We start from the raw sequence: 23,054 nt of genomic DNA on the forward strand, positions 1-23,054 counted from the left end.
AGGGCGGCATATAAATCAAATTAAAAAAAAAAAAAAAGTAAACCACTATTCTTCCTGCACACCAGAATGAAACTTTTGAACTTCCGCAATATGTCATCCTTTCAAGTATTTGAAGGGTGATGTAATAGTCCATCCACTCCAATCCTTTGGCAAAGCTAAATTTTCACAGGTCCTACAATTTGTTCTCATGAGACTTAATATCCAATCCCCTGATTGTCTTCTTTGTCCTACTGTAAACCCATTCCAGGTATTTTGAATCCTTAAAGTATTATTCTTAGAATGGGATACGTTTAAAATGTATTTAAAATTGAATCTGAACAAAGCAGAAGAAAGTGGAACAGTTACTTCCCATGATTTGGAACATATTTTTTTCTTTTGATGCAGTCTAAAAATTGCCTTTGTCTTTTTTTGCAGCCACACCACACTGTTTGCAATCAGCTGCTATTACAAGATCTTTTTTACAGTTCTGTCACCAAGCTAAGAATCCCCATCCTGTACCTGTGCCTTGGTTTCTTAGTGAAGAGTTTCTGCTGCTTACCCACATTGTTTTAATTTTATTATCCATTAACAAAATCTTGAGGCACCAGCTCTTCCCAGTTATATCTGCACACTGCATTTTATATGCTTCAGAGAGGTCATGATTCAGATCCTTCTGCTAGGAACTTACACCTGGCAGATCCTATGAGGTGGGCCTAAATCAGGGGTGGGTTCCACTTACCTTTACTACCGGTTCACAGTGGGAGCACACGCTTCTGCGCGTGCTCAGAAGCTTCTGCGCATGCACAAGATCACCCATGATGACGTCATGGCGGGTGGGCGGAGCCTCCCACTGGTTTTAGTACCGGTTCTATAGAACCAGACCGAACCAGGAGCACCCCACCAATGGCCTAGATAAAACCCCAAGTGGCCTCCATGGTTCTCAGAGAGCTAACGACCAACCTTCAGAGTGCTAACAACCAGATGACTGCAAGGAATATAAATCCTTTCATTCGTCACCATTCGGTCAGAACTGAATAAGCTTCTTGGATGAGAAGTGAAACATTTTCAAGGACAAACTAGGAAAGTCCAGATGCCTTTTGAAAAAGCACCTTTGGGTCTTTTATTTATATCTTGCTTTTCCTCAGGAATCCTGGAGTTTTTCCATCACCAGCTGAAGGACATAATTGAATATGCAGAACTAAAGACTGATGTATTCCAAAGTCTGAGGGAAGTGGGTAATGCCATTCTTTTCTGCCTTCTCATAGAGCAGGCCCTGGTGAGTTAAAATGAATTATTTGGGGAAATAATTGGGCTTAAGTCATTATACATGAAACAAAGGAACAAACAAATGAGCTATCTGTGTTCAATTAGATGTCAACTTAGCTGTGGTCTATAGAACTTCTTAGTTCAGGAACTCCTACATTCCCAGTCCTGCACAGCGAATTTACAGTAGCAATGGCCATGCTGCTGAGATATTCAGTGAGCTAAAGCCCACACAGTCAGGATTGGAAAGGATGCTACAGCTTGCTATTACTTGTCACAGTACTCTTCAGTGGCTTGCCAAAAGCCTGGCAGAATGAAGTACTTGTCCATATACCAGCAAATGCACCAGTAAGTGCCTAAGCAAATACCAATGAGCTGATTTTATTTATACTTTTCCATTTTTTTATTTTAAAAAAATGCAGCTGTCTTCAGGCTTCATTGCAGATTGTGATCAGCTGCATCTCTAACAAACCACAATAGTATCAAAATGACACATGCACCTTGGTAACATGATATATGTGCTTCTTATGTGCTTCAATTTTGAAATGATTGATAGTCCTTGGCTATCAATCCCACTTCAGGTGTGGCAGCAGTTGCAGTGCATGTGATTAATTTTGCATAAAATTGTTCTTAATATCTGTAAAGACAACTTGACTCATCAAGTTAGCATCAAATATTGCTTCCTACATACCTGCGATAGCATCCAGCTCCAAATGAAAAAAACTGATATATATTCTGTCAGAATAAACCTTAATAACCAATTAAGGAATAGACAAACCATACTACTCCGGTTGCTGAATTACAATTCCTGGCATCTGTCATGATTTGCTATATAGCTTAGGGATGTTCTGAGTTGTAGTTCAGCAAGTTCTGGATTGCCACAGGTTGCCTACCCCGTACCAGTTTATAACTCTGATGTTTCTCTTCCATTAAGAGGAAAAACATATTTACCAATTTTAAAGATGTCATGGTTTCAAGAAGTTATGCTATTCCCCTTGTTACTGGGACAATCCTTCTAATTTGCATAGTATTTAAACTATACTTGAAAGCTCACAATAGTTTCTCCCTTTTATTGGACATGTTTGTTTTTTTAATTGCTTAATAATAGCACGTTGTTTATTGTGACAATGCTGTAGTGCCAATAATTTGCAGATTGCCAAAGGTGGAATGGAGGTAAGCATTCTGAATCATATGCCAAGAAAAATCCCCCTGGAAGAAAAAATTTTTATTTATTGTACCCATAACTAAAGTACCTAATTTCCCTCAGCTTTTTATGATCACAAAAATAAGCATAGTGCATGCAGAATATATTTTACTGAGTACATTGTATTATTTATGAATGTTTCTTGATTGAGACCTGTCTCTTGCTGATGACTTAAAGAGAATATTTTGATATAGGTTTACTTTTCTGCTGTTCTTTTCCGAGAGAAAAATAATCTATAAATGTACCAACGTATCGTGAAGTAGGAGTTTAGGATGTTTCTAAAGTTGTTTTAAAGTTTTTTTAAAAAAACTGTGCACCTTTCCTTGCCTCCTAAGCATGAAGAAAACTGTCTTCTGGCATTAAAATGGTAATCTGCCCCCTCTCCTTTAGAGGATGGAGCAAATCTGGGTATAAGTGACTGTATTTGACTGATGGTTCCAAGACTGTAGGAGAAGACAGGGCCTGATTATATAAAACTTCTACAGTGTACAGAGTTTTTTCTCACATAAAAAGATTAGCTGGGGTGCTGCATCCAGCAGCTAAAACCTCCCCTCTATGTTGGCTTTCCAAAGAATAAAATCCGACATCCCAAGTCCCTCTATGGCCTTTTTTATAAAATAGGAAACAGTGATATCTAATTATATGATATATTGCTTACCATAAGATATTACCATAAGGTAATAACACCTTTAGACTCCCCTACAAAAATGCACATAAAATTATTACATTCTGTAAATCACTGAGGCTTGGATAAGGGACCAGTGCTCATATTTTGGTCCATATAAAGTGTGGCTGGGAATTAGAGAATTGATCAACAACGTTCCAAATGCATCTTCACACAAGGGTGTATCAAAAAACCACCTCCTTTTGCAGTGTCTTGCCTCCTTGCATGCAGCTATCATGGCTTACTTTGTTGCTATACCGCCATGTAGAGTCATGCAGAATTTGCTGCAATCATTACTCAAGTCTCCGCCAACATTCCTGCTTCCGAGGTCTTGCCTCTTTGTGTGTCTGCAGTTTAGATTAATTCTCGATCTCTGTATGTGTTTTTAAATTTCTTCTCATTTTGTGGTTCCTCTCTCAGCCTCTTCCAGCTCAGTTCTAAGTATGGCTACTTGGAAATAAGTTTGACCTGAGATCAGTGGGCTATATTTCCAGGAAAGTAGGCAACATACATCACAGAGTCTCTTTTTAGAGTGGTCCATCCATACCAAGAAACATGCAGCGAATTAAAATTCACAGGAAATATCACAGCAAAAAGCTGAAGCCTCTTCGAATTCCATGAAACTTAGGTTTGAACGTATATAGATGGATAGAACAGCTGTATTGTTCACTGTATACTTAGAGCCTGAAGGCCAATCAAGATCTCCCATGATTTTGAAAGTAAGAGCAGTTCCTCGCCTACATCTGTATGAGCAGACTTCCTCTGTGCCATCCTATTTTTTTTCCCCACTAGGTATCAGATAAGTCTTCCTTTCCTGTAAGCACAGTCTTGAACCAAATGTCATATGGCTCTCATACTGCTTTCAGGTGAAAAACACAGCAACAACTAAAATGCCCAACATAGAAGATCTTGTGTTGGGTCAACTTTAGCCCCCAGTCCGGTTCATCTTCTGCTTCCTGTAGTTTGGATCTCTTATTTACTACTAATTGATTCCAAATGAACTTGGTTAAAAAAAGAAGACACTCGGGAAGTCAGCCTCTGATAAGTGATGCCAAGGAGTCATTTTATGAGGACATCAGAGTGGGCAGTACCAGAATTCTCAGACCCCTTTTAAAATATTTTTGGGCTTTTTCTTCAATAAAACAGATACTGAGACTTGGTATGTGTGTGTGTATTTATGTGTTCACAAGTAAGTAATTATATATCTATACATAACAATAATATAATTATATTGTATTATAGTTTATAGATTATATTACAGATTATACTATACTATATTATTACTTACTTGTGAAGACCACCACCACCCCATATAATTTGGAGATTTGCTATTGAATTTTAGAAACACACTACTGGAGTTCAAGCTGCAGTTTTTCGGGGCCCATAGGCTGCTAACATTTCTATTAGACGTTACAAAGTGACTTGCAACACTATTCCAAGGGCAGTTGACTACTCTGTGTCTAGGTGTTAGATCAGCCTTTCCAACCTCCAAACTTGGACTGTACATCTATCGGATTGATCATTGTTCCACTGCCATCAGTGGTCAAGGAAGGCTCTGTGAAAAAGTTAGCTTTAGCTATGCCCTTGCTACTTTCCATCTTGGGTTTCTTTTTCAGTTTACCAAATGTTAAGTCTTTGTTGATGCACACCTATAATTAACATAGCCAAAAATGACCAGGTTTTCATTTTTTTTCTCTTTAAAAGGCAAATTAACAACCGCACTATATTAATTTAATTTATAATATTGTCATAGTGCTTTTCAAGATAAAGCCTTGTCAAAAGAGGTTACAATATAATGTAAACACATTTTCTCATAAACCTCGGCTTATTGTTTGAATTTACTGGCTTAAATGCAAGTAGTGTCTGTCACATGTAATGCACTGTAACTTACACACTGTAAGTTTTTGTAATGGGGATGCTCAGTACCAGTATCACAATTAAAGTCACAGCCTGGTAGAAAACCTGAAAGTCTGGTACATTCTGGAGTGTTTTTTTTTTTTTTCCTGTTAGTGCAAGATGCACTACATGCTTTGTCACTGAAATTGAATGAAATTTTCAGGGTGCCTTTATAGTTCATATTTAAACACATCATTCAGAGAATTCTTCTTAAGGCTGATTTTAAAAAAAGCAATTGTGAGTGGAGAAATCAATTAAGTATGTCTGTTAGCGGCCTACATGTGGATACACCTATGTGGAATAATGTAATCATTCAAGATACATCAACACAGACCCTCACAATCCTTGGCAGTGCTTGACAACTTCAGATCACCCAAAGGAGGAGGAGCGTGGTTAATTAACAGCAGTCCTTATTACAGTCTTATGGAAAGCACACCATTTTGCAGCAGGGGTCAAGAAATCCTACTGCTGAATCAGAAGAAGTAAACAAAGCAGAAGTCCTGAATTTTACAAAACAAACCAAGATTATCTTTATTATAAACTTACTTTTGACACACGTTATGTGTCCGTTGTCCTGGATATTGAGCTAGAATTGAATAGCCTTCTGAAAGCAAATGGATCGCTATGCCCTTCCCGGTTTGGTTGACAGCTAAACAGTCAGTTCTTAGGTAGTTTTTAACACCTTTTATTTTTCTTCCTCCTGCCTCAGTCCCAGGAAGAAGTGTGTGATTTGCTGCATGCTGCTCCCTTCCAAAATATTTTGCCCAGGGTCTACATCAAAGGTAAGGAGTGAAGAGATGCACAGAAACCAGTCATTATTCCCTAGCTATGTAGTAGCTACGAAGTTACAGAAATTTCAGCTTTCAAAGAATCTTAGATGTAGTTAGCTATTCATTGCCTTCATTTGACTAGGGGCCCTATTAGCCAATCCACAAGAAAGGGCACCCTGTAAGCAAAGCAAGATGTTTGCGTTAAAAACAAAATCCTCTTACAAGTGTATTTGGTGTCACAGTTGTAAGTAGAGACCCTTCTTCACAATTCATTTCCACGGTTTTATGTCATACTTGTCCCAGAGTTGGATAATGGTTGGGAGATGACTCTGAAATGCTAGTTTTTTTTTCTTTTTGCTTTCTCATTTCACTGTTTGCTGCTCGCTTAACAGAAGGAGAACGCTTGGAGGTACGCATGAAGCGTCTCGAAGCCAAATATGCCCCACTTCACCTGGTTCCCTTAATAGAGAGGCTGGGAACTCCTCAGGTAAGGATGACATTGAAACCCATATTGACTGGGTGACACACACGTCACCCAGCCCTGATTCTTCCTCCCCCATCCTTCATCCCTCAAACATCCTGGATCTCAAGAAGCCTTTCTATTTTTGTTGCCTGGATTTCAACTGTATATCCCAGAATATTGATAGAAACATTACTTGTGACTCAGCAAAATTGGTGAAATTCAGTATGGTTCTTATGAAGTTGTGTCTCCCCCATAATCACCCTCTGCTTCAGAGACAATCAGTTTGTCATTATTGTCCTGAATCTGAATTATTTGATTTTTTGTTGTTGTTGTTATTGTTGTTCACATGAGCATCAGGCAAGGCATTCTCTTGTCTCTTCTAAGTGGACCCTGAAGTTTCAAAATAGCCATGGACTCCTACTGTATCCTACATCCCTGGCTCCAATTTTTTTTCTCTTGGTTCTGTCATGGGAAAGAATAAGACCAGGCTATCCATTACAGTACTTCTCTGGCAAGTTTTCCATATCTTCACTGACACTATGTTATAATATGCAGCTTGCAGATAACACATTAATTGTGCAATCAAATTATGTACCTGTTTGCAAATTTGTATAAACTGCCCACTCATTCTAGACATCTAACAATATTCACACATTGAAGTGTCCAGTGATAAACTCAATACAGGCAGTCGTAAGTTACAGGTCACAATTGAGACTAGCAACTCCGTCACTAAGTGACATGGTTGTAAAGTAAAACACCACATGACCTTGTTACCTTACAACATCAGTTCTGGCTGCAGCTCTGAAGTTAATGCTGTGTGGTGGTTATGTGCAGTGTCATATATGATCATGACTGACTGCCAGTTTCCCCATTGACTTTGTCAGAAACCTGCTGTGAAAGTTGCAAATGGCAATCACTTCACAGTGGGACACTGCAGTCATCATAAATGTGTGCCAATTGCCAAATGCCCAAAACAAAAATTGGCACTTGGTGTTTTACTTTACATAGGAATGCTGTGACAGCTGCAAGTTCAAAAACCGATCGTAAATCTTTTTTTCAGTGCTTTCATAACCACTGAACAAGAAGTCGACAAGTGAAAGCTACTGTATCTGATGATGTCCTTGTTTTAAAATTTCTTCACTGAATGTCCTCTGTATGAAGATTTTTTGATTGCTTGTTAAAACAGTGGTTCCCAACCTTTTCTTTACCACAAACCCCCTTTAGATACCTTTTGTGTCCAAGGATCCCCAAGTCTTAACTCAATGTTTAAATCATAACATTTCTTCAAGGCTTCGCAGGCCCCCTGTGACAACATCCTGGCCCTCCCATAGGTCCGCAGACACAGGTTGCAAACCACTGTCTTAAAGGATAAAAGAACAGGAGCTAACCTAAATTCTGGGGACATGCTTGTCCAAACTGAGGCCTGAGATTGACAGTGGCATTTTTGGAGCATTGCCAGCCTCAATCTCTCTGGGAATGGATACCCGCAGCATCTTTTCCTGGCTGCACTATGTAAGGCACGCAGATTCTGCTTGGAGAAGAGTGTCCCAAAGATAACAAAGCTCAGGTTATGTGTAGGGTTTTATAGCTAATGACCATCACATTGAATTAAGACCAGAAACCCACTGGCAACTATTAGAACTTGTTGGTATGAGCTCCGAGCTTGGCAATTTGGTTGCAAACGTTTCGTCCCCATTCGAATGGGGACGAAATGTTTACAACCAAATTGCCAAACTTGGCGCTCAAACCAACAACATAACTACCAACCCGAGCTACTAATATTCAAAGACATTTCAACTATTAGTACTCCATAAAGTAAGGAACCAGCTAGCATCACACAAGAAGGTGGCTGTATTCTGTGCCAGCTGCAATTCTGGTTCACTTTAAGGCAGCCACGTGTGAATTACAGTAGTCTAAGAGATAACAACAGCACATCACTGTCATCTTAATGACTATGAAATAATTCCCTGAGTGCTTAAAATAATTAAAAATAAATACTCCCGATGGAGTACATTTGAGTTTCTAGAACTATTTCATGCTTTGACTTGGTTTGTGGTTAACATTGCCTTGGCCACATTTATTTGTTTATTTATTAGATATATAATGCCATCCCACTCATCCAGTGTGACAGCATTAAAAACAATAAATCAAATAAAAACAATAAGCAATACAATTTATAAATACAAAATATAAAATGGCAACCAAGCACATGGGGATTTATTTATTTGGAAATATTTGACTTCTAAGACCAACTCTATTTCAGTAACAGCCCATAGAGCAAAAGTTTCACAGAATGTGATAATGTGCGTTATTACAGATGGTGGAGAAATTTGTCATGTAGGAAAAAAAAAACCATGGAATCACTAGGAGTCGAAAATGACTTGATGGCACATAATCAGTCAATCAAAGAGAAATCATGTATAACCAGCCGATTTGCTTACTGCAGATCACAGGGTTCATATGCATTTATCTTACCGTTGAGTATAAATTCTAGATTTTTCTACCCGACCCTTTTGAACCAACAGACTGTTGCCTATTCTTGACCCAGGCTTCACTGTTGGCAATAGAAAGTCTCTGTATTAAAGAGATGGAGATAACCATGTGTTCCACGACTGTGCCTTATCCAAGCATAGTTGGTTCTCCCTTCCAAACTTCAGCCCTGAGATGGGTGAACATACCATTTCAGAAGATTTGGTATTACGTAAACCCAAGTAGATTCTTCAATTTGCCTTCTCATCCCCTGCTCTTCTTCCTTTTTGCACCAAAGAGAGGCATGAGGATTCACATTTTACCACTTGTTGACTGTCATTACAAATGTGACTTTAAACGTTCTACAATTTTTATTAGATTGTTTAGGAATGGTGTTTGATTAAACTTTTAAACCACTGTCATTGGTCCATATGCGCCCCAAAACATAGCCATTGAATCGTGTTTGGGGTTAAACCCTTATCCCAACTATCAGGAGGAGGAAAAGGTAAAGAGGGGGATATGATCCTATATCAAGACATTTTCTTGATTCATTTTCTTAGTGTACCCTTCACAAGAATCTGAAATCAATCCTATCTCTCTCATGATAACACATATTTTGACATTTGATTACTTGTCTCCCTTTCAAGCATACATTACACAGGCATAGACAGACATGCTACATTTTTGAATATATACTTATAATGGCCAGTCTGGACTGGTTGCAATTCCAGAAATGTTGGGTTTTCTCTATGCTTTTATATTCTGTGGCTTGGCTCACTTGCATGAGTTACTTAATCTTTGTGCTTGGCAAAGCCCTTTTTTGCTACATATCTGCTCTTTGCTTGTGGTTCTTTTTAATAGAGGGCTGGGCCTTGAAGCTATCCGATATATTAGGTTTCTTTTTTCCTTTCTATTATTATGACTTCAAAAATCACTGAGATGCTCACACTTAATTAAAAAAAGACAGAATGCCTGTATAGCACAGGCTACATATCTGTCTTATGACTCCAAGTATTCTAACATTTGTTCTGGATCTCAACATTTAAATATAAATTCATTTCTTGGCCCCATTTTGAACTGATCCTTGTGGAGGACTAAATGAAGCAATACAAGGAAGTTTGTGACAAATATTCACCCGTGTTTGCCTTTTCCAACATTTCCAATGTGTGAAGGCAGTAACTCTCAGAATCCCAAGATATCATGCTGGTAGTTGCTGTCCATACACAGATGGTGGAGACCAGCCCGGAAGGTGCTGTTTCTATGCTTGGGGGCTTCTCTGTATGTAATGCTTTGCTCTTTGTCTGAAATCCATATACCCAAGTCTTAGTTGATCAGTTGTCCTATAACAGCAGTCCAGATAAAATGACATCCATTGCTCCTGTTGATTGCAGTGAGAGATTTGTAAGCCTGTATCAGCTGCGGTCTGTGGCACACGAGAACATTTAATAAAACATTTAATTTAGAGCCAACCTTGATATGACATGGTGGGAAATCCAAAATTAGATTTTTTTCTTAAAAAAATTAAAACTTCACTAGCAGTCCTGTATGAAGGAAGCTAGCTTGCTCAGCCTTGAACCTTCTTTAAATCCTCATAGCTAGTCTGGAGCAGCATAAACTGCTAACAATTGTTAGCTGTTCATACAGCAGATTCCAATTAGAAATATTCCTCATCCAATTATCATCTTAGATTTTATACTGCACCTTAAATATATAATTCGTTCAGTCTTATTATACATCCTATGGATGTACAGATTGCTCCTGATTATTTAAATTAAACTGAATCAGTTCAGATTGATTAATGCTATAAAAACACAAATACTCACAGTTGAAGTTAAATCCGTTTGGATGCCTCTAATACAATTATTCAAACTGAATCAGCTGTCCTATTTGGAAAGTCAAGTCAAATTATACATTCTATTGATTGAGTCTTGGAATTTAATGTTTGCTGATTTCCTAATACACCTTTCTCATTTTTCAAATAAATCAAGGTTACTAAAAGTTCAGGAACTTGTCCAGGCAGTCAACAGGAGTCAGAAACTGACCTGAAAGTGCATGCAGGCAGTCCTATTCACTAATCAGTATCTTAATATACTATCAGATACTCCCAAATCGTTTACCACTATTAACCTGAATTGTTTCCATCTTAGTATACATAGTAAGAACATTCTGAGACGTTAAATATAAACCAGTACAGAGCAAGATGTGTTCTCAGTGATCTCAGATGATTGTTCCTAACACAGCAAAGCTCTTGGACTGTTTGCTTCTGAGTAATACTAATACTAACCCCACAGATACTAATGTCTATGGGGAAGCTATCCATATTTCTGTGGGATCCCACTGAATTTTTCACAGCCCAGCTCCTGAATTAATATCTCCATTTGAATTGTACCACATCGTACCCTTAGTACAGATAGGCATTCCTTAATATTCAAACATACTGTATACAAAATTGAGACCCATGTGTAGCTCAGCATTTTTTATGATTATTATGAAAAACACCAGAGGAATAGGTGTGAAACAATGTAGTTCTGAAGGATATGTCTCAAGAACACAATAAAAAATGTATTTTTCCTTAATTGTATTGTTAATTTCAGGAAAAGTCTCAAATATAGAATACATAAATTTTCTATACAATAATTAGATTTACATCTCTTTGCATTTTCTCTAAAGTTAATTTTTTTCCCTTCAGGATGTCCCTGTGACTCTGTTGTTTGTTTGTTTGTTTGTTTGTTTGTTTGTTTGTTTTATATACCATCCATCTCACCATTGAAAGTGACTCTATACTTTAGATGATAACAGTAGAACTCCAATCTCAGATTTGCTACATGAAACAAATATGAACTTAGATTTTGCTAATCACTCTTTGATTGTGTTGCTATTGATAGTAATTGATGATAGTCTGCATTAAAATTATTAGAGAAGACTTGGAGCCGAAAAGAAGAGACTGAAATACTTATGTCAATTAAGGATATACTTAACTCTCAGTGTAGCCTTTTTTTAATGTATAAGTATATTCATTGCGTAGCACAAAGAAGATGTTAAAGAAAAAAATCAACATCTGTATAAAAAATTAGACAAATCTATTTAGAAACTTTAAGAAACTCTTCTTAAATAAGATTCCTAAAAGGATAAGAACTTCATTCTCTTGCTTTGCCTTGAAATAGAGCCTTGGTAGTACAGGGGTTTAAGGCACCCTGTTATTAAGCTGGTTATTAAGACCAGCTGCCTGCAATTACTGCAGGGTTCGAATCTCGCCAAGGCTCAAGGTTGACTCAGCCTTCCATCCTTTCTAAGGTAGGTGAAATGAGGACCCAGTTTGTGGGGGCAATAAGCTGACTTTGTATAAATATACAAAAGGATGAAGGCTATTGCTGAGCACATTGTAAGCCGTCCTGAGTCTTCGGAGAAGGGCGTCATATAAATCAAATTATTTATATATATATATATATATATATATTGTATTCCCTTTTAAGTCTTTTTTGTCACTGAAGAGCTATGAGTTCATTTATGTATACAACAATTTATATACTGTGGTGTCCACTGTGAAGACTCTAAGACAGTTTATAGCACCTAATGCAATATGATAAAACCAACCTCAGTATGAGCAATCATGCCACAAGTAAAATATTCCATAAAAGTTAATATAACAGCAACCACAATAGCAACAGCAACAATAATAATCCTATCAAGAACAGGGTTTATGTCCACTATTAGCAGCCAGGTGCACAACAGAACAGCATACTTTGCTTGGTTTCTGTTTGGAAACTTCATAAATATAAGGGGGACAAATGTGTCCTTCATGTGGAGGTACAGCTGAGAAGATCACCTCTGGGCCACCATCTCGCTCACTTTATATAAGGCAGATATTCTAAAGTTCCCGCCTGAATAAAAGTGGACAGGAACAGTATATTCAGAAAAGATGATCCTATAAGATGAGCCTTGTAGGGTTTTATATGTAATCTCCAGCACTTTGAATTGGACTTGGAAAGCTGTTGATAACCAATGCAGTGATGTAAATATTGGTGTAGCACTGTTAACTGTGCTTATGCCTGTTGGCCACTAGGGATCTGTGTTTTGGACCTACTGTGGCTTCTCAGTTGACTTTTGAAGAGTTGTCTTCAAAACCATACCCAGGTAGAGTTCTATATATTTTAGTAGTCCAGCCATTAAACATCAGATTACTCCAGGAAATCTTGTTATTTTTTTTCCAATTGCCCCAGCTGACATTTATTTACAAAAAAAATAAAGTAAGTTCCAGCCACTAATGTGTCAATATTCAAAGGATATTCCGCTTTTGTTAATTTTAAAGACTTATATGTTAAAAAAATCTCATATCTATATTTAAAAAAGAAATTTTTTTCCCCCAACGTGCTATACAAATGGAAAGGAAATTTTAGGAAATTAAAGTCTTCAATTCTTCCAGAAATTTTGTATTGTTTTTTTTTCTTTCTGTTATTCTTTAACAATAAAAATACAATAAAATTTTTTTTAAAAAAATCTCATATCTAGAAATGATCTCTTACTCAAAATCTGATTTGAATAAATCAGTAAGAATGCAACTGTTGCATAATGAAAAGTATTTAACCCCATTCCCAAACCCATATTTGATTCCCAATCCTATAATTCCCACTGAGTTTAGTGAGAAATTACCTGAGAGGAAATCAGTGTAAGTTTTCAATATAAGAATCTTCAACTTGCATAGAAGTAGCAGATGTATAGACTGAAAATTATTTTCAGGGATTCCCAATATGGACTGATTTGCAAATATTTACTCCTTGGTAAAATATAGTCATAGTTTTCTATACCATCTTTTAGCTTTCAGTGCCTAATGGTTTAAAAATGGATTGGTTCATTATTATCAATATGCATGCTAGATGTTCCACTTTAGAGTTCAACTAGAAGTAATGGGTAACTCCTACCTTAATAGCAGTTTTTTGAACCTAAAAGATAAATAACTCAACATGTACTAAGGTAACTCAACATGTACTAATGAAAGTGCCTTAGCATTTTTGTGAAGCAAATAGATAAAGTCCATCCAGCTTTTCTCTCTTGTGGTTGCTACTGCATTATTAAAAGACTGAAATGGCATAGGTGTGTGATGGCTGAAATACCTTTAGTTGTTCACTGTGCTAATCCATTTCATTCTGCCATCCTGCCGCCCATTTCTATGCTGCATATCTGTATTTTCATTGTGTTGCTGTCTTTCAAATGAAAGTGTAGAAAGTTGACAAATGCAGTTCTCTAGACAATAGTATATGTATATATCCCTCATTCATTTCTGCATGCAAATGATTCATGCTTTTTAGAGTTCCAAAAATATTAAATTATTGATATTGTAAAAAATTATTTTTGAATATATTTTACTACTGCTTCTGAGTTCTACAAAATTGGGTGGAAGAAGAAATATTTTCCTATAAAATTGACTTTTCAATTTTCAAAGCAGAGAAAAATGTTTTTCTTACTTCAAGTATACTTACTTGCAATCATAACTAAAATATACAATGGAAAATTAATGGAATAGCGACTTTTTTTCCCTAGGCTCTTTTTATTATCTGTCACATTTTAAGTTTCTCATGAATTTTACATGATAGATTATCAATATTAAATTTAAGCATGTAATCAGGTATGTAAGATCATCAAAACAGGAAATGCAAATTCACAAACGCATGCAGAGCTGGATTAATAATGTATAATAAGCAGGTACTGTTAACATAACTAATAAATGCACATATAAAATACATGGTCTTATGCAAATTAAGAGTTAAATATTCACTACAGTAAGAAAACATTATTGAAGACATATATTTCACTGTCAGGAATGCAGTTTGCAGGAAAAATACATTGTGCAGAAAATAATTTTTTTAAAAAAATCCTAATACAGAAGCAAATTTTGGTTCTTTACAAAATGTCATTTCATTGAAAGAATACCAGTAAAATAATAAATATTTAGATAAAATATACAAAGGTATATTAAAAAGCAACTTCCTTAAACTAAACAACAAAGCAGCTCAGTGTTCTCAGGCAAAACTTTACTAGATTTTAATTAAACCTCAGCAGGCTAAGTCCTTTCTTAAACATTTTAACAGGTTCCAAACTTTACTGGAGGGCTGGGTGGGGAGATCAATCTGGAAATTCTTGGAGAAATTGGTATCTCATAATAGAGCTTTTTTTCCTCATCAGCAAATAGCCATAGCCCGTGAAGGAGACTTGCTGACCAAGGAGAGATTGTGCTGTGGGCTGTCCATGTTTGAAGTTATCCTGACCCGCATTCGTAGCTACCTCCAAGATCCCATCTGGCGTGGGCCTCCCCCGACAAACGGCGTCATGCATGTTGATGAATGTGTTGAATTTCACCGGCTCTGGAGCGCCATGCAATTTGTGTACTGCATTCCAGTTGGAACAAATGAATTCACTGCTGAGTGAGTAGCCTGCGCTGAAGCTATATCCATTTTGCAAAGAGCTGAGATTTTATGACATGTAAATCATATGGATACTTTACTAGTGACTGGATTCCATATCCTTGAGACTAGTCCTGAATAAAGGCCACAGGGCTGTCTTTTTCTTGTATGAACTTGTCAGAATATATTATTTCTTCATAGAATCAAGTGAGAAGATATCTAAATATTTCCATCATTTCCAAATAATGTCTTCCCCATTCCTTTTTATTCTAGACAGTGCTTTGGAGATGGCTTAAACTGGGCTGGTTGCTCAGTCATAGTTCTTCTGGGGCAACAGCGTCGTTTTGACCTTTTTGACTTCTGCTATCATCTGTTAAAAGTGCAAAGACAGGATGGGAAGGATGAAATCATAAAGAATGTGGTAAGTTTGAGAGGGAACACACAGACCTGTTTGCCATGTGTAGGGTTTGTTCTACTGGCTGACTGTACATTCTATACATTGAACATTGATGGTTCCCCAGAGTTTAAACAGATTTTTTACATATCCCAGGTGGAAACTTGAAAATGGTTTTATGTCAAACTTCAAACCTTTTGCATTGCACTGAATCTGTTTCAATGAGATGACTTTCCGGCCATGATGATCCAAATTTCTGAACCTTTGACATTCTTCATGCAAAACATGTGCTTTACCACAAAGCCATGGAATTTCTTCTGAAATTGTCTTTTTTATTCTAAAGAGAGCAGACAATTATCTATCAGATTAGCACAACCTGTATTTCGGGGATTTTGCATTTTTATGTGGGAGAACAGTAAATAGCTCTTCCCAACTGAACAGGGTGAGGTCTATTGTGAGTGCTTTGTATATACATATAATAAATTCAGGGTCCTCTGACCTTTATTAGCAAACAGTTGTGTACTTTTGGCTCTCTGGTAGTGAGGGAAAGAAAAAGAGGAAAAGATGGACTTAAAGAAGTCTATAATTTAACAAATGCAGAGACACTTCTCCATAAATTTAATAAAAATGTAAGGCAAATGAGTTATTTTCCAGCACCTTTGTGGAAGCATGTAAAGAAATGTTATATTTATGATGCCTAAGAAATAGGGGAGTTGGAAACATTTTTTTTTTCCATTTAGAGATAGGAGAGAACTATTCTAGATGTTTATCCAGTTGTCTTGCTGACTTTTTTGACAACAGGATGGCTATAAAAATAATAGAGATGGTGTTGATGTTTCCTTATTCCCTGTTTTTGTTTTAATCTCCAGCCACTTAAGAAAATGGCTGACAGGATCAGGAAGTACCAAATTCTGAACAATGAGATTTTTGCCATCCTGAACAAATACATGAAATCGGTGGAAACAGACAGTTCAACAGTTGAGCATGTGCGCTGCTTCCAGCCCCCCATCCATCAGTCCTTGGCCACAACATGTTAAATTTTCAGCCTTGGAAATACAGTGTGAAGATTTGTGTCTTTCCATTGGATATTGGCGAGAAAGGTTGGACTTCAGCTGTTGGAAGCCAAACAGCTGCAAACACAGGTCCCGCAACAAAACAGACATGGATGGATCCAGTACACAAAGATGCATTTCCTAGAAGACTCATTTGAATGCATGTTCTTCTATATCTTTCTGGCTGGCTTTAACTATAGTGTTGAAACTGTGGTGAGAAGAAGCAGAAAGTGTTTTTTTTTTTCCTCCTGGGGTTTCCTTTATTTTCATGACAACCCATAATCATCTGATCAAGCACAAAAATCTGCAGTCTTTAAATGGTCATTGTTTTTGAGATTCCAGTTAAAGAAGCCCACATTTCAAAATGTTGCAAGTCTTCCACTTGGTGCACACTGAATAGTTTTCCTTGATAACTTGGTTTTGTGATATAAGTGCTTAAACATTTTGAAATAATGAGGTTTCTCCCCCTGTAGGTGATACAGAAAAAGCATCCTATTGTTTTAGAATAGCATATAATTGTTTACTTGAAATTAACAGGTTTTTGCTATAATTGTTATCTCGCCTTCTAGAATTACTTTGCTAAGCCAAATTTGGAATTAGTTTACAGTGGAATTTTAACAAACAAATTTTCTCAGTTTTTGCGTTGACTGACAATGCTATGGAGAAGGGAAAACAAAGTAATGCTTTCTTTTCAATCTCTTTCTTGACATGAATACATCTGAGCTAATATTTGTTTCTTACTGTTAGAATTACAGACAGTCATTGTCTATATGTGATACACATTGTAATGGCCTCAGCCCTTAGTGAAGTTAGCAGGCCACGTCTTCTTTGAAGGTTGATTGGAAACGGGGTTCATCTTTTGAGCTCAACATTTTTTTCTCTTTGGAATGCTTTTAGTAAAAGAATGAGGTTGTTACATTTCTGTATTCCTGAAAATGGAAATCTATGATAATTCAAAACTATAGATCCATATTTAGTAATCAAAAGGAAATGCTCTTAGGAATACATGCAACAAAATCTTTGTTCTAAGCAACAGCTTGTCTTCCTTTAATATGTATGGTTCCAATAACATATGGATTTCCCATAGCTGATTTAAAAATGAAAAAGCTTATAGAATGAAGAGGAAAGATAATTTGAGAACACATATGTGCTATTCTTCATAATAGATCTCTTACTTTCTTCATCCAGGAGATAAATCCATGTAATTTGAATGAGAGGGCACTACACACAGTCAGGAGAAATTAAGTCAGACACTTTCCATAACAGATCTGTACTATAGGAGAAGGTACGCCTTAAAGAGACAAGATCGGGCAAGAATGATGAAAGAGAAACAGAACTATTAAGTCAGTCACAACTCTTATCAGATGAGAAGATCTTCAGGAGTCCAAATATGACAGTAAAAAAGATTTTGAGGATAAAAGCTACCCAGTTTAGCAAGTCTAATTACCCAAGCAGAACTAGTTTAATTACCAAAGCTGGAGCATGTAACAGGAAATAAAAGGAAAAGGGAGGATCTTTTAAGACCTTAAGAGAATAATTCACTTCTGAGTTCTTTTGGTATACTCTAAGGCAGGGTCAAGTCAAACTCATGGCATCATGGCGGCATCACGTGACGTATCGTGACTTTTTTCCCCTTCGCTAAACCGAGTGTAGGTGTGGCCAGTGTGTGATGCATCCGGCCCGCAGGCCGCGAGTTTGACAGCCCTGCTCTAAGGGACTTGATAGAATTCATCAAGCAAGTTCCTCTGTAATTCTCCAGGGTAAAAAGATGAATTTTAGAATGAAATCCTCTAACAGTTCAGATTAATTTCCTATAAAAAAAATATACGTTGCTCTATTGTTGCTTACAGTTTCAAAATTAATTCAAAATATTAAAGATTTAGACAGTTTTCCTTGTTTGTTCAGAACTGCAAGGGTATAGTGCATTAAAAAGTTCCTTTATGTAAATGAATGATAGTATGCAAGACAGTAGTTGTCTTCTATTCATCTATGGAGGCTCAATCATTAGAACATCTTGGTAATTTGTTGCTGGTGCCATTTTAAGGTAATGAACTGTGAAATTCTTAGGGTGGAGATGGTGTTAGAGGTGTTTCCCTGATCTTTAGCCTGCAAAATATAAACTCAGGCTCTTTCAATGTTGGAGGTTTTCCAACAGGTGCAGATTCTTCCATAATAGCTGGCTTTTGACCTTATCTTGTTCAAGACTAGTTTTGCCAAATTTGCTGTCCTCCAGAATTTTGGGCCCAGCTCTGATGGGAAGATGCCAAAGAGGGGCAATCTAGCTAAGATTTTGTTTTCCATCGTTTAGATCTTAGAAATTTTCACCTCTGCTTTTTCTTCTTTATCATAAATGCATATTTAATTACTGTTCTTCACAATGTGCCAGGTGTTATTAAACCAGGATCTACTAATACTGATAAAAATACAAAAAAAGGCTAGCTTAATGTTCTCTGTTTTCAATCTTGTAAGAACATTATGTCCTAAGCAATAGCAGCAGCATAACATTATTAGTATTAAGTATGTGGCCTTTCTTAAATGCCTTCTTTCCACTGAAGATTTACATCTCTTTATAGAGAAGTTGATGGAATATTGTTTCACATATCATATTTGTTTCCTATGTATAAGAACTGAGGCAGCTATTCAAGTGGTAAGATATTTCAGCTTTTTTTCATGCAACAAAACCATGATATCAGCAACACTAACCCCTCTATCCACGAGCATCAAAGCAGATATTCAAATATACAGTTTTCTTATCTGTACTAAGGAAATATTCACCTAATCGTACATTGTTTGCTTTTCACATGAGCTCAAACCTTGCAAGACCAGATTCCATGTTGAATAGAAGGCAACATCTGTTCAGTTCTTTATGTGAAAACATTTTCAGAACAAAAAGTACATTGCGTATGCAAATGTCTGATTTAGTGTAATATCTCAGGGGTGATGTTGGGACTGGGCTCATTCTTAACATTCAATGGGTTTGTGGTGGTTAAATAGGGGTCTCTTGTACTGATGGAAATATGAAAAGCTCATAGAATTAAGACTCTGTACACAGACAGCAATGGTGAACAAAAGAGTTCAGAGGAGGGAAATGTCCTGCTCTTTCCAATCTCAAATTTCTGCCAGAACAGTTTGAGTGTTTTGTGATTTTTATGGAAAGCAAATACAATATTGCCAGAACTCCTTAACATCACAGTTTCTACCGTAGTAAACCTTGATTAACTTTAAAAAACAAAGCAAACTTTAAAAACTAAACCAAACACGAACATATTCTTGTGATTGATTTTGAATTCACTTGGCAAGATAGGCAGGTGTTCTGCTCCTCGTTCTTTTCTTTCTTCTTCTTCTTCTTCTTACAGCATTAAATATGGTAAATAAAAAAATGTAGTTACCCATCAGAGCTGGATACTGTATCCCGCAGTTCTAAATTTTACAGTTATCTTCAAAACAAATATCCTCCCAAAGTATCTGCTGTAGGATTGGTATAACATTCTATATCTTGTTTTCTGAACAAGTGTGTAGAGAACAATAATTCTAATAAGCATTTTCAGTCATGTGAAAGAAGTTTGTTGGGTTCTGCTTTTATATCACTATTACAAAAGAATTCTCAATCACTCCCAGAAAAAGAAATCAATACTACTTATGGGGAAATCCTAAATATTGTACAAAACCATGTATTTCCTGTTCTTATGAATGAGAAGGAAAATATGATTTTCAATAAGCAAATAATAGAAAAATTGGGATTGAGAAACCCTAACTACCTCTTTTTCAGTTATTTGCAACTTTCAAGGTTCATTTTCAATAACAACAAGTTTTGGTGCATTAAACTATCCAACCACATATGATATAAAGTTTGGTTGGTAATCATTCTTCATGGGAATTAGCAATTTACAAAAATGCATTATGAGTCCTTTAAACTAAGAAAAGTACAAAACAGTGATCTCTTCAAACCATTTTGATTCCCTCTAGCTCAGTTAGATTGCTCTCATTTTGGTTTTAATGATTTCAGATGAAAAACAAATGATTTGAACTGAAATATACACTTGAATTATATTCCTTTCCCCAGCAGCACTTGTCAGATATATCAGAGCCCATAGTAATTCCCCTGCTTTTCTGTATTAATCTGCATTTCATTAGTATTTGGATATTTGAGAACATAAACACAATCTTTTTTTAAAAGGAAAATATAAGGAAAATCTTTGTGTAATTCTTCCAAATGTATCCTGTTTGTATGAAAAATGTCTAAGTTTTTTTGTACAATGATTTTACATTTATTTATGGTGCAGTATATTTACAGCAGTGATCAGCTATGGTGTTTGAATCATATTTGCTAAGCAGCAGAAAATGGTATATATTGTTTTATATTTTTTGTTCTTTCATCATTGGTCAACAGAGGTTTTGTTGCTGTTCCAATGCTTCTCTAATAATAAGATACCTTGCGTGCTATGACATGATGATGACCTGTATTGCAGTTTCAAACAATGTGTACAATAAACTTGGGATGAATCTAAGGGGAAAATTTGAAATAATAAATGTGTGAACACGAGGATGAAGAAATGACTCCGGCACTTGATTTTCTCTGTGATTTAGGATACAGGATGAATTTCCTTGAACTGGGCATTTCAGAATCACCTGGTGCTACAAATAAATCTGGGTTCTCCAGTTGCAATGTTAAATTGCCACTCATAAACCTGTGATCTTGCAGAATGGCAAGAAGGGAAACACAAATAGGAACAATGGTAGGGAAGGGCCATTAACACTTTTCCCTAATCTTATAGGAAACACCTCTGTGCCTCTTAGGCAAGTTTAAAATCATGATCCAAACATTTTTCGTGGGTGATTACATGACAGAAGAGTAAAACCTGGATAATTGTTTCTCTGATGAAGGATGCTTACTGTTTGGGAAATAACAGTTTTTTATCATTAGTGTGGCAGAACTTAATGGTATTTTTTGAATTTAATTTACATTGGATTATTATTAGCATATTAGCATCACTCTCAGCGCATGCATTAATGTGTATATTAAGGCAATTTACTAACGACCGCTGGAAAATTTCTAAGGACAGTCTTGAAAGCTTTTGGTGGCCTTTCTCAGCATCAGGCTTCAGATTATACACTTTTGTAGTGTAAGTGAAGTAAGCGTACAACTTCTTCCTTTAACACTCATATAATGGGGCTACTGATGGCAAAGAAAAATTCTTCTGCTGTGTGATATGTTCTGTGGATGTATGACTGGTAGAACAAGAAACTGAAAGTGGCATTTTATTAATTCTTTATTTGTCCATTTGGACCATGAAGAAACCACACAGGAAGAAAATTGATTCATTCAAGGTGCGCTAGAAGAGAAGGCTTGTGTGAATTCCTTGGACAGCAAAAAGTGACAAGCGAACAAGTACTGGTGTGTATAAAATCAAACACATTGCTGGAAAGCAAAATCACAAAATTCTATCTTATTTAGGCCAAGTCATGTGATCAAACTCACTGGAAAAGGTAATTATGCTTAGAATGGTCAGGGGTAAAAAGTAATGAGACATTGAGGGAGGAAAAAAGCTATACATGTATCCAGTACATATATATATATGCAGCACATTTAGTATATTAAATGTACATACTAAAAACACGTATCCTTTTTGCTCCAGCATCAAGCTCTGTCTACATTGTCTTTAAACTAAGAGGCAGAAACTGCATATTGCACATAATTAGTCTATGCAATCACAAAAGTGTATTTGACACATGCTAGACCAGTTTTCCAAGAAGTGGTGCAACCAGCATGTTTAATGGAACTGATTTTTTGTTTTTTAAAAAAATGGGCATTGCTCTAATATCTCTCTTTTTAAAAAACACTGTTAATTGCCTTGAATTCCAGAAAGAAGGAAGGGAGGAGGAAGGGAGAGAAATCAAGCCAGCTTAATTGAAGCATTCTAAGAACCTGTTCCTTTAGGAAAAATAAAAGCTGGTTAAAAAGGGACACCTTACTAGGCTCATGTGAACCAGCCACCCTAATTACATAGATTTACAATTTTAGCAGCTACTTATTCTGCCTTAATATGCTAATTTCAAAACACTGGTGCAATCTGACCTCGTGTTTATATTACTTTATGTAAATGTCTCTTACATCCTTTCAAGAAGTTAAAGACAATGTTTTTTATTTAAATTCCATTGGATGTCTTCAAAGGGAATTTTAAAACGGGTCCATTTCAAAAGATCCAAAATGAGTTAGTGTGACTACGTGTATTTTCTTTTCCTCCTCATTGAACAATGCTGAATTGAAATCTACTCTGAGGTGGACAGACTTGGGCAGAGGTGCTGGACACAGAAACAAGAAGTTCTAATGTGTAATAAAAAGGGTCAAGATGCAGAACACCAAAGTCAGGAATTGGTTTTCCATGAAGTAAAAATGAAACTAGTATGTCAAAAATCGGAAGGTGTCTGGTAGTGAGTCTGATGAAATGAACTGCAGATCATGAAAACTCATGCCTTTTAACAGAATTAGTTGGAAAAGGTG

At 36.4% G+C, this 23,054-nt stretch overlaps 1 protein-coding gene across 3 annotated transcripts in view; it reads left to right on the forward strand.

The window, feature by feature from the left end:
- CYFIP2 (cytoplasmic FMR1 interacting protein 2) overlaps nucleotides 1-21,106 on the forward strand; it is a 71,209-nt gene extending 50,103 nt beyond the window's left edge. For 2 of the 3 annotated variants that reach the window (XM_034401637.3, XM_034401644.3), the window contains exons 26-31: nucleotides 1,125-1,255; nucleotides 5,716-5,788; nucleotides 6,169-6,263; nucleotides 14,889-15,127; nucleotides 15,380-15,527; nucleotides 16,370-21,106. In XM_034401637.3, coding sequence (XP_034257528.1) covers nucleotides 1,125-1,255; nucleotides 5,716-5,788; nucleotides 6,169-6,263; nucleotides 14,889-15,127; nucleotides 15,380-15,527; nucleotides 16,370-16,537 — 854 coding nt within the window. In that variant the 3' untranslated portion in view covers nucleotides 16,538-21,106. The remainder of the gene's footprint in view (nucleotides 1-1,124; nucleotides 1,256-5,715; nucleotides 5,789-6,168; nucleotides 6,264-14,888; nucleotides 15,128-15,379; nucleotides 15,528-16,369) is intronic. The other variant, XM_034401652.3, reaches the window with a different exon arrangement.
- The last annotated feature ends 1,948 nt before the right edge of the window (nucleotides 21,107-23,054 follow it).

Source organism: Pantherophis guttatus, chromosome 2 (genome assembly GCF_059756535.1).
Source record: "Pantherophis guttatus breed Tessera chromosome 2, ASM5975653v1, whole genome shotgun sequence".
Lineage (NCBI taxonomy): Eukaryota > Metazoa > Chordata > Lepidosauria > Squamata > Colubridae > Pantherophis > Pantherophis guttatus.